Source organism: Erinaceus europaeus, chromosome 2, assembly GCF_950295315.1.
Source record: "Erinaceus europaeus chromosome 2, mEriEur2.1, whole genome shotgun sequence".
Lineage (NCBI taxonomy): Eukaryota > Metazoa > Chordata > Mammalia > Eulipotyphla > Erinaceidae > Erinaceus > Erinaceus europaeus.
In genome coordinates this window covers 21,403,902-21,419,831 of record NC_080163.1, presented here as the reverse complement: position 1 = coordinate 21,419,831, position 15,930 = coordinate 21,403,902, and the positions used below count along the sequence as shown (strand labels likewise).

The window sequence follows — 15,930 nt, the reverse complement described above, 5'->3', positions numbered from 1 at the left end:
TTCTTCTCATTGTGAATATGATGTGTCTTGGTGTCTTCAGGTCTGGGTTGATTCTGTTTGGAACTCTCTGGGCCTCTTGAATCTTGATGTCCTTTCTGTTATTCAGGTCTGGGAAGTTTTCTTCTATTATTTCCTCTAGAATGTTTGCTTCCCCACCTCTCTTCTTCCTCTGGCAGGCCAATTATACGAATGTTACTTCTTTTGAGATCATCCCATATGTCTCTGTTGTTGTTTTCAGTGTCTCTCAATCTCTTTTTGAGCTCTTTCACCTCTTTTTTATTTTTCTCTAACTCAGCCTCTGTCTGACTAATTCTGTTTTCTGCTTCTGTTAGTCTCCTTTCCCTTCCCTTAGCTTCTTTCTTCATTACAGCTATTTCAGCTTTCAGTTCTCTAATTGCCTCAAGATAATCAGTATTTTCCTTGGGGGGTCTCAACTGTTGTTTCCCTAATACTGCCATTCCTTTCCTCCAATGTTGTTTTCATTTCTGTGATTAATAAGTTTATTATTGCTTGCATACTTTTCTTATCTATGGTTACTTCTGGCTGATTTCTAGTTTCTTCTGGACTCTTGTCTTCATTCATTGGAGTAGCAGTTTTATTTGTTTTTGATCTACCCATTGTTTTGATTTATGTGTTTCTTACTTTTATGCTCTGTTGCTCCTCAGTTGCTGTGTTGAGTACAAGTAGAGCCTATTGTTTTTCTTAGTTAAAAGCAAATAATAGGGGGTCGGGCGGTGGCGCAGTGGGTTAAGCGCATGTGGTGCAAAGCGCAGGGACTGGCTAAGGATCCTGGTTCGAGCCCCCGCCTCCCCACCTGCAGGGGAGTCACTTCACAGGCGGTGAAGCAGGTCTGCAGGTGTCTATCTTTCTCTCCCCTTCTCTGTCTTCCCCTCCTCTCTCCATTTCTCTCTGTCCTATCCAACAACGAATTGTGTCAACAAGGGCAATCATAATAACCACAACGAAGCTACAACAAGGGCAACAAAAGGGGGAAAAAATGGCCTCCAGGAGCGGTGGATTCATGGTGCAGGCACCGAGCCCAGCAATAACCCTGGAGGAGGAAAAAAAAAAAAGCAAATAATAATACTACTAATAAAAACAGTTCCTGTTTCAGAAGGAAAAGGAAGACTAGGCTGTCATGATTTGTCACGTTTTAACATCTCTTTTTTTCTTTGTCTTAACAGACTTTGCTTCGCCCTCTTCAAGCTTTATGCTCATTCCAGCTTCAGCATGGTGCTCAAATTCGTCTCAGCAAGGAACACCTTCTGAGAAATGGATTGTATCCTAAGCCGATGCCAAAGAACAAACGTAAACTCAGGAAGATGGAACTGTTAATTAATAGCGTCAAAATTTAATGCATGTATTTTTACAGTGCCAGGCAGTGTTTTTGACTGATGTTTCCAAGTTAGGTTTACATTCAGTTTAATTCTGTGAGGTTTTAACTGCCAGAATTCTGTAACTGAACTTGCTCAGAAATGAAAATAATCCAAATATAGCCATAAAGACAAATTCTACTGACTTAGTCAACAGTAAGATTTCTTATTACATTTATTTTTTAAATGTGTTTTTAAAATTACTTTTCCTTCAAATCTGTAATTTAAATGTTACAAGTTGTTAGGCAGTTATTTATAAAATGCAAAGAAATTATTTTACCCAGCTGGAAGAGTATTTGTTCCTGTTAATGTTTATGAATAGTTAGTGTAGCTGTTTAATCGAGAATACTTACATTAATTTGCAGACCTATACATAAACATTATAGTTTGAAATAAATATAAAAAAATAATGATAATCAAATAGTTTAGGTTGTAATTATTTCACAACACAGGGTAGTGGAATGAGGAGGAATTATTTTTAAGGGTAGAAATTTAACTTAGCTGATGCGTAAATGTTCTGCTCATTGCCCTAATTTTTGGAGAGCTACATATGATTTTGAAATAGCAGACATTTTAACTCTTTAATCATCATTAATAAGTTTTTTTCATTATCCATTGAGCACATTGACTTTTTGACAACCTAATTATACTGAAGCTTTCATATGGAAGTACAAAAGTATATTGTAATTTAATTGTGACTTTGACAACTTGTTTCTGTAATTATGACAATTAAAATCTTTTTGTTTTTTAATTGACAGTAAGGGAGTTACCTCAGGACCTCACATATGCTCAAGACCATTACTGAGCATACTCCTCAGGCCATTTTGTTGTTATTTTAGGGACAGGATAAATATCACAACACTTTTCCACGATCATGAAGCTTCCCTATTCCTACCATGGTGCCTGTGTCTGTGGCTAGGGCTGGAACCCAGTGTCTCATGCATGGTAAGACATGCTCTATACCAAGTTCCCTATCTCTAGTGTTTTCACCTGGCCTCTAATGTTAGGTGAAAACTTTTTTAATGGACAGAAACTTTCAATTTGAGACAGTTGAGTGTGAGTTTGGTACATAGCTACTGCAATTTTGTGCAGACTATGCAAACCATTTATATCTGACTTAATGAACTCTAGTTATGTACATGTCTTAACAAGAAGAAGAGATTTTGTTTTATTCTTTTAAAATGGTTTCTAGAGGGGCTGGGTGGTAGTGCACCAGGTTGAATGTACATATTACCATTAGCAAGGACCTGGGTTCAAGCCCCAGGTCTCCACCCGCAGGAGGTTTTACAAGTGGTGAAGCAAATATTGTAGGCCTCTCTCTCTCTCTCTCTATCTATCTATCTATCTATCTATCTATCTCCCCATTTCTATCTTTACCTCTCCTCTCAGTTTCTCTCTGTCCTATGAAATAAAGTGGGAAAAAAAAGGAAAAAATGGCTTCTGGGAGTAGTGGGTTCACCTGTAGGGACCAAGCTCCAGCAATAACCCTGGTGGCAATATAAAATAAAATAAAATAAAATAAAAAAAATAAAATGGTTTCTTGAGTTTCCTGTGTCCTGTCTTAATTTGTAAAGTGTAACTACATTTTCATTCTTTATTTCTTTGAAAGAAGGCAGAGAGGAAGAAATGCTCAGAAAGGGAAAAGATACCACAGCTCCTCTCCTCCATCCCAGGAAGTGCCTAAGCTCCTTCACTGGGGCTCCTGTGTGATGCCAGAACTTGAATTCATGTTTCTAGCACTCAGTACTGCTAAATACTCAAAGCACAGTATGTTATAAGCTTTACTGGTTGAGCTACCCCAGACCAGAGAACATTTTTTCCCTTTTTATTGCCCTTGTTGTTTTATCATTTTTGTGGTTATTATCATTGTTGTTATTGATGTCAGTGTTGTTGGATAGAACAGAAAGAAATGGAGAGAGGAGGGGAAGACAAGAGAGGGGGAGAGAATGATAGACACCTGCAGACCTGTTTCACCGCTTGTGAAGCAACCCCCCTGCAGGTGGGGAGCCAGGGCCGGTCTTTGCACTTCGCGCTATGTGCGTTTAACCCACTGAGTTACTGCCTGACCCCCTAGAGAGAACATTTTTAGCTTATTTCCTTTATTTGCAATTACTTGATTCTGCTAAGTATTTTGAATTCCTCTAGTGAGGGAACACCTGTGAGAAGTCTTTGGCAATTGACTGGGATAGAGGGTCATTTGTACCTTTTTGAATGAATGTGGTGTGGTAACCTGACTGGAAGCATTCTGAACCTATATTACTGAAGTAACCTTGTAAACAAATACTACCCCTCAGAAATAAAATTTTTTAAAAATTGATGACATGTCTAATACAGACACTTATTTATTTATTTTTGAGAGATGGAGTAGAGAAAAAGGCAGTTACAGCATTGCTTTATTACTTGTGAAGCTTGTCCTCTGCAGGTAGGGATAGGGTGGCTTCAACCTATGTCCTTTAGCATAGTGACTTGTACATTCTATCAGGTGCTCCATCACCTGGCCACTGTAGACACATTTTTAATGTCCTTAAAAACTTAGGAGGAAACACCAGCCAGATATTCAAATAACTATTACAGAGACTTAAAAAGAAACTTTTTTTTTTATCAGTGTTCAGCCCTCCAACTTAGAAGCTAAATATTAACGAGGGATTTATTTAAAGCAGCAAAGTGGTGGTTGAGTTGGCAAGGAAGCCTGGATGGTGGCAAAGGTGAGCTTCTTTGTGCTGATAAAAATGTTATACATTTGACTAGATCTCTGAATATCCTAGTCATGATGTACTATTGTTTGGAGAGCTGTTACCACTGAGTCAAAAGTTTATGAAACTTCTGTTGTCACAGACATTTTTTGTGAGTCTACAGTTATAAGTAAAAGGGTTAGTATTTAAAATTCAACAGCTGGAGCCCCAACCAGCCTACCAGTTTGTCAGTTATGGCATGAGCCTTAGAATGTGGACATCACAACACCAGTGGCCATGGCTACTGCGGAATCCTCAGTCTTAGAGACCGAGTTGGCAGTGCACTTCAGTGCTGTGTCCAGCTCTCTCTTCAGTGTCAAGGAGTAAAGAATAAAGGATGTCCGTGTCTACTAGAAAGTCCTCCAGGCTCTCTGGGTTTCTTGGCTGGCTTCCTTGTTTAAGGTAGTGTGTTAATGTCCTGTGCATGGTCATCAGAGGAGAAGGCCAGTCTGAAATAATGTTCTGCTTCATTTCCTCTGAAACCTATGAACTCACTCTGAACTTCAGCACTGGCTTCATGGACAGTTACTCTTGTTCTTAAGATTCAATACTGATGAATATTACAAAGTATCTTGACATCTAATTATTTTTTATTGTTGTTTACATGAAATCATACTGTAGAATTTATTGCTATTCCTAAATAAGAATACTAGAGTCAAAAGATAGTTCACTTGGTAAGGCCTTCTAGATCATGTGGGTGGGGATCAAATCATGTAAGTGCCACACACAGGGAGAAATTCTGATATATTAGTATATCTCTCCCTCTTTCTTTCCTTGTCTGTGGGTCTCTACAAATTATAAATATACTGGATTGTATAAAAAGTTGTGATTTTTTTCTTCTATACAAAAATGCATCCTGACTTCTGACAACCCATTGCTAATATATAATCAATATAGTATAATATAATAGAAGTATGTATAGTAAAAGGGATGAAGTCCGTAGATGTAAATAATGTATACATGGATCCTGGCATTAGAAAAATCACCATATCCTATTAGGTAGCCCATATTAGACTGAAAATTGACCTGTTTTTTTTTCTTTGACCCTTTCATAATTTTCTCTTCCTTTGTCCTAAGATTGTCCCCTTCCTAATAGCACCTTAACAGCTGGCTTTTCTGCTTTCTGTTTTCACAACTCTGAAGTGTCCTGGTCTTCAATCTGTTCTCCATCTCTGTGAACGCCTAAGTGACCTCATCTTTCCCAGTAGCTCTCTCTAACTCGGAGGCTTAGTGAATAGGAGGCCTGTTTTGGAGATGGATAGTAATTTTTAGTGTTATGTGACTACTGACACTTAGCCTAGAGCTCTGTCGTATATGTGCCCAGTATCTAACTGTTCTGTGTTTGCTGTATTATAGGAACTCTCCTGCGGATGAGGACATACCCCAAGAAGAGACGCCGTGGGAGGGTTCCTGTGGCATGCAGGTTCTAGATGGCCTGGCAAAATTCAAAATTGGCAGGAGGAGGCAGGCACGGCAAATATATTTATGTACAAATGTACTTCTAATCTCCAACAGCAAGTATGTATACACTCTGCATACTCCTTATGATTTCAAAGTTGGATTCTCTAACACACTGTTTTCACTATCCTTTCTTTTAATTTTCTTCATTGTCCTTTCATGATAACATATGAAGGTTTTAGCCAGGCAGTGACTCTATCTGCTTTAATTGTAGCACACAAATGATCTGACCCTGGGGTTGGGTTGGTAGCTCACTTGACTGAGCACATATGTTACAATGCACACGGACCTGGGTTCAAGTCCCCAGTCCCCACCTTCGGGGGGGGGACCTCAAGTGATGAAGCAGTGAATAAAAAATGTCTTGGGTTTATAAGTAGTAGTAAAGAGGATTTGAATGTTTGCTTTATCACAGATACATTGTTCTTCGTTCATATTTATAATATACTGATGGTGTACTTATATTTAATACAGTATATAATCACGAGAGTGATAGGAAAGTGGAAACCACCCTGTAGGCATCTGGATAACTCTTCAATTTGGTTTCAAAGGAGTGAATAATCTTAGTAGTTTATTGAAGTCAATGAGAGAATTATCAAAATAACTTTCTCCAGGTCAATGCACTGATGTTTTCCCATGCAGTTGCTTCCCTGTCTCCACACTGCTACTACCTACTGTATCTATGGAAGCAAACAAATAGATCTTTATTTTTTCATATGGTTATATATTTATACCTTGATACTCCTAAAGATACTGTGTAGAAACATTATTTACTAGGGATGTTGTTATTGTCTAAAAACCTTCCAATACTCATTCACACATTGGATAATAATGTTGAAATATAAGAATCACATTGTACCATAAAACATTTTATTTTACTTTATTTTAGCTTTTGTTTTTATACTTTATTTTTATTTATTTTGGGTTATTGCTGGGGCTCGGTGCCTGCACTACAAATCCAACTCCTGTAGGCCATTTTTTCCCCTTTTGTTGCCCTTGTTGTTTATCATTGTTGTTGTTGTTGTTGTCATTGTTGGACAGAACAGAGAGAAATCAAAAGAGGAAGGGAGATGGGGAAAGATAAGACACCTGCAGACCTGCTTCACTGTCTGTGAAGCGACCCCTACTGCAGGTGGGCAGCCAGAGACTGGCACCGGGATCCTTACACCGGTCCTTGTGCTTCGCGGCATGTGCACTTAACCCACTGCACTACCGACCGGCCCCCACCATAAAGCATTTTAAATCATATTGTGCCCCAAGCTTTGAATCTAGATTAACCATTAGGTGTATGTTATACAAAATGATTTCATTTCCTCTTTCCCACCATGGAGTTTGGAAATTAACTGTGCCCATGGATCAGCAGCATCACATATGTATTCTTGAGAAAACTTAAGAAACATGTGGCTTCATTTCTGATTTTGTGTTTCCTAGTGGAATTTTGAATAGTAGGGAAGCACAGAGGAGTGTGGCCAGGTTCCCAGGAATCCTTCTTAGGACTTGTAACTGTCTAAATGGTGTATTTCATTTTAGAGTCCATAGCAGATTATGTAGAGGTTTTCAGAAAACATTTTCACTGCTGACAAAAATGACCGCTTTCTGAGTGAGTCTCCTGAGATAAAAGGATTTCTCTGTCCTCCTTTGAATCCCTCCTTGTCACAAGTCTGGGGTCTATGATCTACTGTAAAGAAAAAAAAAAAGACTGATGGATTGATCGACTTAATGCTAAGATCAGTGTACAGGCAGGTTTTCAATTTTAGGCAATGTAGTAGAATGATATGAATAAAAATTTAAGAGAATTCTAATCAGGTAATTTTTGAAAGCAACATTTTTTAACAAGCTAAATATCTCATTTTAAAATCTAATTCAAGCTAATTTCTTTATTCTCTTAAGGGAAATTTAATATTATAAAAAACTGGGTTTTTTTTTTTTGAAATTACATCCTGGAAATACTTTCTGAAGTAAAGGAGACATGATAAAAGGGAGAAATGATAAAATTATCATGAATTTAATATATCTAATATATTTTAATAATTAAAAAACACGAAATAAGGAACCACGTTTAGAGAGCCTTTTTTTTTTTTGTTAGTATTCCTGTCTCACTGTTTTATTTGTTAGCAATTAAAATGGATCTGATCATATTTAACACATTCATTTTATGGTAATGTAGAGTGGTGTGCAGGTACCTACTACCATGGGAAGAAAAGAAATTGCTCTCAGGTAACCACAGCTATCTTGTAAACCATAATGACCTTAAAATGATAATTAAACATGAAGAAAGCTAACACAAATGGCAGTGGATAAGGAGATGGTTTAGTAAGCAGAGCACATTTCTTGTCCACATGAGCCTCTGGGTTTTGACCCCTGGAACCATGTGAGAGAATCAAAGACAGAAACTAGCAAAGCTCCACAAATGGTCAAATAAAGTTTTTGATGCCTGTTCTTCTACCTGTCAAAGTAAAAAGTGCAAATTAGATGGGGGAAGTGGCTCGGTGATAGTGCTCATATGTAACATCATGGGTTTAATTTCTAACACCTCATTAAATAAATAGATAAATAACTAGAAAATACCATATTTTCAGAAAAAGCTGTTTTCTGATATTTGGTAAATATTTTTAGGGACATGAGAGAGTTCTTCGAAAACCAGCATCATCTTACCATGAGTATAGCTGCCACCATGACAATGGAGATGCTAACTAACAGAACTCTTGCTTGATTCTCTTGCCAGGTTTAAGAGTAAATTCAAAATTGACCACTTTGTGCCCCTGCACACCATGTGGGTATCTGACTGCTTGGGGAAGTCTGGAAGAGCCAACAGCAGAGCCAGGAGATCCCTGGTTTTGGGCTGGTCCAGCATCAACTTCGTGGTCTCTTTTTTGTAAGATATAATCATTACTATATTTGCAAGAGTTTCACATGCAAAACATTTCCATCTGATTGCTTATTAAGCTAATGACTGACTTGATGTTCCATAGTGACAATTTTACGCCTTGCACATGCTTAGAAAGTGCAAATGTATGCACATTGACAACCAGTAATGGGAACTACCAAAGAATTAGAGGATTATAGTAATGGAGAATAAGTTTTGAGAACTAACAAAATGTTCTTCTAAAAGATTTATTTACTTCCTGATCAGTAGAGAGACTGAGAGAAAAATAAAAAGAGAGGCCTGGCTTGTAAGATGCCGGGGATTTAATTCAGACCTCATGCTTATAATTATAGAGCTCTTCCACTATGCCACCACCATTTGACTTGCTAACTTAGTGCTTTCAAACAGTTTACTATAGAAAGACATAGAAATATCCTGGTATTTGTTTCTAAATTGATATTCTTGTCTGTGGGAAAATACAGTTCCATCAAATGCCAAACCTCTTCAGTAGGGGTTCCTCTGATCTCCATTATATGAAATAGCACTTTCAGCTACAGGGAACTCTTCCCCAGTTCTAGACATGGAACCTCAAGAGTGACTGAGTAATTGGCCCATAATCATCTACCTTGCTCATCCAGTAGTAGGGAATGACTTCAACTCCAAACAGACTTCTCCAGTGGAAGTCCACTTTGCATCCCTTCCTCACTGTCTTTTGTAAAAGAGTAGGTTCCCACACAGGCCCAGTTATGAGGAGGCTCCACCTTACACATGCCTCCCTGTCAGTGACACCTACTGATGCTTTGAAGCTATCTTAGTTAATCTATCAGTCTAAATATTTTCTACAGTTTAATTTTTCTCTCTTTTTGTGTTGTAGTTCAGTGCGTCGCAAGGAAGAATGGTTTTACTTCCTTCACAGGTATTTTATTAATGTAATAGTTTCAATATTTAATCTATAATAAATGTATGCAATTCTCTACCAAGCAATGCCCCCTCTCAACTACTCCCTCTCTCCCTAGAGGAAACTGTTGAGCTCTCCCTCAAGTGAATTCTTTAGATTTACCCTGGCTTCTGTAGCAAGTAATGCTCTGACTCATGTGCAGAGTTTATTATTGAGGAAGTTATGTTTATCACTCTTGCTTTCCCGTTTCTTCAATTTGTGCTTGGAGTTAATTACTCTTAAAGCATGTAGTAAATTATTGGAATTGTGGGCTCTTTTATTGCTTCTTAAAACAATTGCTACTTCCTGCCCTTGAACCTAAGAGCTGGCCCAGAATTCAAGGTAGGAAAGCTTTGAGGACTGAATTTGCAATGCCAACCCTCTAATGAAATATTTTCACTAAATTGTGTTTGCATATACTTCTTTAAAAAATAATTTGACCTTGTTGAGTCTGCTTATATGGTTCCAGAAGTAGTGGTGCATATTGAAAACATTGCCTTCATAGATCAGTTTGAAAGTTCCTAATTAATCCATCCTACTGTCTTTTTGGGTTATTGAATTTGATTAGGTACATCATGCTTGCTAAAAGCAAGGCCCAACCTGAAAATACTCTGCAGGACACCGTCTCAGAAGATGTGGAGAACTGCGCCTGTGTAAGTATTTCAAAAGTCAAACCTTACATCCCTGGCCCTGATACAAGCAAAAAGAGGTCTTGTGAGGAGCTCCAGGGAGTGTGGGACATCCTTCTGGGACTTTCCAGTTCTTACCCATTATAGAAGAACCACTTGTTATCTGGATGCCAGGGAGCAGTTTCCTTCTTGTCTTATGGTTGAGAAGTCAACTTCATCACACCATTAGTAGTGAGAGAAAAGAGGTTTTATCAAGTGTTTCCCAGGTGGACACCATGAGGTTCTGGTGAAATGTCTCCCCCATGTGTGTATCCTCATCTGATGCCTGTATCTGCCTCCTAAATCTTCAGTCTCTCACATGAGCTCACTGTCCCTCTATATATTGGGTATGTATGCCTACGTTCTCAGTTACACAGTCAGGAATACCTAGGTGACTGGACACAGGCTCCCATGTGATTTTCTTTTTTGCCTCCAGGGTTATTGCTGGGGCTCGGTGCCTGCACTATGAATCCACTACTCCTGGAGGCCATTTTTCCCCCTTTTGTTGCCCTTGTTGTTGTAGCCTTGTTGTTATTATTGTTGTTGATGTCGTTCATTGTTGGATAGGAAAGAGAGAAATGGAGAGAGGAGGGGAAGACAGAGAGGGGGAGAGAAAGATAGACACCTGCAGACCTGCTTCACCGTCTATGAAGCGACTCCCCTGCAGGTAGGGAGCTGGGGGCTGGAACCGGGATCCTTACACGGTCCTTGCACTTTGTGCCACGTGCACTACCGCCTGCCCCCCACCCCCATGTGATCTTATATCAGATCTGAGATTCCACCTTCTCTGTCTCCCTTTTCTATTACCCTAACAGAGAAAGGGAGAGACAGGAAGAAAGAGAGTATTTAGAAAGTACCCTAGGGAAGCTGGTGAAATAGCTCATTTGGATAGCATGCTGCTTTGGCATGTGAACAACTCAGAGCTAAGCCAGGCCCCCACTTCATTGAAGGAAGCTTCATTGTTGTGGTCTCTCCACCCTCCCTTGCCTCTCTACCTTTCTCCCTCTACCAAAAGGGGAAAAAATATAAGTACAATGTGGTAAAATGTGTATAATATGTGTGTGTGCATACATGCTTGTATATTCATATACACATATTTTTAATAGTTGCAGTGCTTAAACATGGATATTGTATGTTAAATGCTACAGAATCTCTGTGGATACTTCTCTAATATCAATTATAGTGAAATAAAGTGAGACCTTACAATAAATGTTTTCAATTCCCATTATTGTGTAAAGGAAAAAAGGCTTATTTAGGCATGCTGTACAACAGGGGAACAGAAACCTTTGTCCCTCAGGTCACTTCAGCTCCACTGCCTTATGGCTGCTTTGTACATTACAGTCCCTGGTTGGAAGGTGGAACTGGCATCTTGTGACAGGAATTCTAATGTATTCTCTTCCTCTGCCCCTTTTCATGCCAAAGGAGAATTGACAGTACCAAAGGGCACCCTCACTAACCCAATTTTAATGCTTCTCCCTAAAAACTGTAATCCCTTTATGCTCTTTTCCAGTTTCTTGTGATTAAGTGACTTTTCACAAGGTGGCATCTCCCACCTTAGAATTAAATATTCTTTTGCAAGTAATTACTGCACTTATGTGCAATGCTTTCAGTAGTCTCCATAGACGGCCCCCAATAATGTTTTATTTGGAATAATTTTAAGCCTAGGAAAAGGCTGTAAAATTAAAAATAGTGCAAAGTAAACACTATATATACTTTGTTTAACTTTACTGTTTAGTAATTTTTTGCTTCATTTGTTACATCAGATTTTTTAAAAATTATTTATAAAAGGGAAACATTGACTAAATGTTAGGATAAGAGGGGTACAACTTCACACAATTCCCACCACCAGAACTCTGTATCTCATCCCACCCCCTGTTAGCTTTCCTATTCTTTAACCCTCTGGGAATATGGACACAAGGTCCTTGTGGGATGCAGAAGGTGGAATATCTGGCTTCTGTAATTGCCTCCCTGCTGAATGAACATGGGCGTTTGCAGGTAGATCCATACTCCCAGCCTGTCTTTCTCTTTCCCTATTGGGGAAGGACTCTGGGGAAGCAGAGCTCCAGGACACATTGGTAGGGTTGTCTGTCCAGGGAATTCTGGTTGGCTTCCTGCTAGCATCTGGAACCTGGTAGTTGAAAAGAGAGTTAACATATAAAGCCGTTCCATCATATTTTAAACCTGATTTTTCCTATGTCAAATAACAGGTTAGTGTAAGTGGGGGGGGGAAGAACACTAACATTTTCTTTTAAAATTTATTTGATGCAATACTTTGTTATTTGTTTACTAAGAGCTGCATTTGATAGAATTTATCTCTTGTCTATAAGGAAAGCAAGCATTATGTAGGAAGAAATACATATACTTGTCATTAAGTTAAATATGTTTCTATGTACAGAAAACCCAAAGAGGTCCTGAAATCAGCACTAATTCAAAAAACTTAGCCACATCAATGAGCCGAAGAGCACTTATGTGCTCTTTTTGAAAGATACAGGAGCTAAACCCGTGTTCTTCAGACAATTACTGTGAAAGATTTGTCACCCAGATTTGTTTTTCCTTAAGGACCCTGAGAAAGATGACCAGGTACCTATGAAGCCTGTGAAAAATGAGACCCCAGATGCAATGAAGGGTGAGTATCAGGGAAATATTAAAATGGGAGTGATTAGGTTCCAGCTAGCAACTTGAAAATTCCGAAGTATCAGTTAGATTTTACTCTTAAATACCTTCTTCATGGTGACAGTCTCATACAATATCTATTCTCACTTTCACCAAGCCATTACTTGGTCACAGGCACTAATAACAGCTCTTCATTCAGTGCCTTGTAGTCTTTTTTTAAATATAATTTTTATTTATAAAATGGAAACACTGACAAGACCATAGGATAAGAGGGGTACAATTCCACACAATTCCCACCACCAGAACTCCATATCCCCTCCCCTCCCCCAAAAGCTTTTCTATTCTTTATCTCTCTGGGAGTATGGACCCAGGGTCATTATGGGGTGCAGAAGGTGGAAGGCCTAGACAGCTTCTGTAATTGCTTCTCTGCTGGACATGGGCATTGACAAGTTGATCCATACTCCCAGCCTGTCTCTCTCTCTCTTTCCCTAGTGGGGCAGAGCTCTGGGGAAGCAAGGCTCCAAGACATGTTGGTGGGGTCATCTGCCCAGGGAAGTTTGGTTAGCATCATGGTAGCATTTGGAACCTGGTGGCTGAGAAAGAGCTAAGATATAAAGCAGGACAAATTGTTGACTAATCATGAACCTAAAGGCTGGAATATCGGGAATGAAGATTTGGAGTCTCCGTTTTGGAAAAAGCTAGTAGGTCTATTTTCGGTATATTCCAAGTCTTGTGGTCTTTTTTAGGGAAGAAAATGTCTACGTCTCACTTTCTGTAGACAATCAAAATTGTCTTATAAAGCCTCTGTTGATGTGTTGGTTGATGTTTGAAGGCAACACAGATTAGGTTTTCTTTTCCCCATACATTTTTTCATATTCCATTCTTGAATTCCTCTGTTGCACTTCCTAACCACCAAAGATCTGTTCCTGTGAATCTCCTCAGTTCTATAATTAATAGTTATATCTTAGAATCCACATACAAATATTTCCCTAACACCTGCCTTATAGCAGGACTTTTTTTCAGCAGCAGAAAAAAACATGAGGCCTTTACATTGAGACTCTAGTCTTCACTGACTGAACAACATCCACTTGCTTTTATCAGTCTGAGTTTCTCTGCCATATTATAGTCAATAGATTATATGTACATAAGTTTATCAAAACAATTAAGCTTAAGGTTAATTAGAATTATTGGATCAGAAATTTTGTTCTGGTTGATTAAGATAAGCAGCAGTTATCATGAGGGGAAGAGGGCCTGGAGAGACCAAGTTTCATAGTCTAGGGATCACAACTTCTACTAGAATTTCTAGCAGGATTTTTTTCCTTCATGTGGCAGGCTTCTTTTTAAATTCTTTATACAGTAGTGTGAGTGGAGAATTCCTTAGTTTAAAGTGATATAGAGAAGATTTTCAAGTGCTTCATATAATCTAAACCAAGCTGTTTTGGTGAAATGTATATTTCCTGTCTTAGTCACAAAGGGCAGAGGTGAAGGTAGAATTGCCTATTCATCTTTTTTTTTTTTTTTTAATTCTTTATTGGGGAATTGATGGTTTACAGTCAACGGTAAAATAAAATGCAATAGTCTATACATGTATAACATTTCTCAGTCTTCCACATAATAATTCAAACCCCACTAGGTCCTATCTTCCAGGACCAGTCCTCCCCACCCCACAATCTTTTACTTTGGTGCAGGACACCAATTCCAGTCCAATTTCTGCTTATTGTTTTCCCTTCCGTTCTTATTTTTCAACTTCTATGAGTGAGATCATCCTATATTCTTTCTCTTTCTGGCTGATCTCACTTAACATGATTCATTCAAGCTCCATCCAATATGAGGTAAAGGTGAATTTATCATTTTTAATAGCTGAGTAGTATTCCATTCCTCCTCCTCCTTCCTCTTCAGAAGGTGGGCCACACACACCAGTGTGGTGCAAGCATTCATAGAAAGATGGGTCTGATCACAGCCATTACACCTGAGTCTGTATTTGAATTCTTCTCCATATATATAGATTTAATATCCATATGAAAGTGAAAGGGGCCATATGCCAACCACTGAGCTGCAGTGCAACAAAGGTTCTACCTCTGCTTCCCCCCCTCCCCCCGCCAACCTGTAATTCTTAGATCTGGAGCAGATGGAGTGGTTGGATATTTGGCTTTGTGTCAAGGAGTAAACAAATGCGGCAAAGTGTTCTTCCTACAAAGTTGAATTTTGAAAAACATCCACATTCCTTTTTAAAATCATAAAATAAAGTACAAGAGGAAAGCAACAGGATTGCACATGCTCATTCATCTTTGAACATATCCATGTTGATATACAGGACTCTCTTCCTAAATTTCAGAATCTGCATTCTACCTCCTCTCCTTCTAAAATGGGCTGAGTTAGAATGTGAATTCATCCCAGACCCCTGCATTTGCAGACCTCTGTCTTCTTGCTGCCTCTGTTCAGACCCTTCATAAAACATGATTTGTGTTCACAGGTGTCTTTACTGAGGATGAAGCTACCTGGACCACTTTCAGATCCATCATCAGGAATCCCAAGAAACAGGGCCTTTTGGTGGCCATGAACCAGGAAATCAGCATCAAGGCCAAAATGGAAAACATCTGGCAATGTGCCATATATAACCATCTATGCAAGGCCCCCAGGGCGCTCCTAGAACCTACTCTGCTATTCCTCTCTGCCCCTCAATGTACCCTCAAATCTGAGAGAGGCTCAGGAGACAAGGTCACCCACAAGGTGCCACTCCACAATAACTATGCTCTGGGTCACCCCATCTTCCCAGTGCACCTAGCAGTAGAGGACATGATGGACTATGTCAATCTGGTCCTACAAAAGAAGAAAGTTATCACCATAAAATTTTCTCCCACTGTGGCCTAACTGTCCACCTTCAAATGCCTGGGTATCACCAAGTAAGATATGCCAGAGTGAGACCTTTCTCTCCTGGACCCCGCTTCTTTCTTTAGGTTATCACTTTTGGCATGATTGATTTCACACAAAAATATTCTCTTCTTTAAGTAAATATACTATTTTATTCCTACTATATTTCTATTTTATTATAATTATACAATAAATATCATTCTATAACTTTGTCTTAGATGGCCATTGTTTTTTGTTCTTGACTCAGCCTTTTTTAAAAATTTATTTCCCGTTTTGTTTCCCTTGTTTTATTGTAGTTATTGTTGTTATCATTGTTGGATAAGACAGAGAGAAATGGAGAGAGGAGGGGAAGACAGAGAGAGGGAGAGAAAGATAGACACCTGCAGACCTGCTTCACCACCTGTGAAGCAACTCC

General features: G+C 38.9%; 2 protein-coding genes across 2 annotated transcripts in view; both read left to right on the top strand.

Annotated features, from left to right (window-relative positions):
* DTWD2 (DTW domain containing 2) overlaps nucleotides 1-2,906 on the top strand; it is a 115,226-nt gene extending 112,320 nt beyond the window's left edge. The window contains exon 6 of the mRNA XM_007527910.3: nucleotides 1,185-2,906. Coding sequence (XP_007527972.1) covers nucleotides 1,185-1,355 — 171 coding nt within the window. The 3' untranslated portion in view covers nucleotides 1,356-2,906. The remainder of the gene's footprint in view (nucleotides 1-1,184) is intronic.
* A 1,463-nt stretch (nucleotides 2,907-4,369) lies between these two features.
* On the top strand, nucleotides 4,370-15,726 carry LOC132536911 (uncharacterized). The gene is made up of 7 exons (XM_060186385.1): nucleotides 4,370-4,507; nucleotides 5,462-5,623; nucleotides 8,286-8,435; nucleotides 9,301-9,342; nucleotides 9,932-10,016; nucleotides 12,591-12,657; nucleotides 15,118-15,726. The coding sequence occupies exons 1-7, from the start codon at nucleotides 4,443-4,445 to the stop codon at nucleotides 15,513-15,515; spliced, it is 969 nt and encodes a 322-aa protein (XP_060042368.1). The 5' UTR covers nucleotides 4,370-4,442; the 3' UTR covers nucleotides 15,516-15,726.
* The last annotated feature ends 204 nt before the right edge of the window (nucleotides 15,727-15,930 follow it).

Bases quoted from the DNA above. Each gene is read 5' to 3' on its own strand.
- LOC132536911 (XM_060186385.1), top strand. From the start codon at position 4,443: ATGTCCGTGTCTACTAGAAAGTCCTCCAGGCTCTCTGGGTTTCTTGGC. The intron at 4,508-5,461 runs GTAGTGTGTTAA...GCTGTATTATAG, and splicing joins GGCTGGCTTCCTTGTTTAAG to GAACTCTCCTGCGGATGAGG. The intron at 12,658-15,117 runs GTGAGTATCAGG...TTGTGTTCACAG, and splicing joins GACCCCAGATGCAATGAAGG to GTGTCTTTACTGAGGATGAA.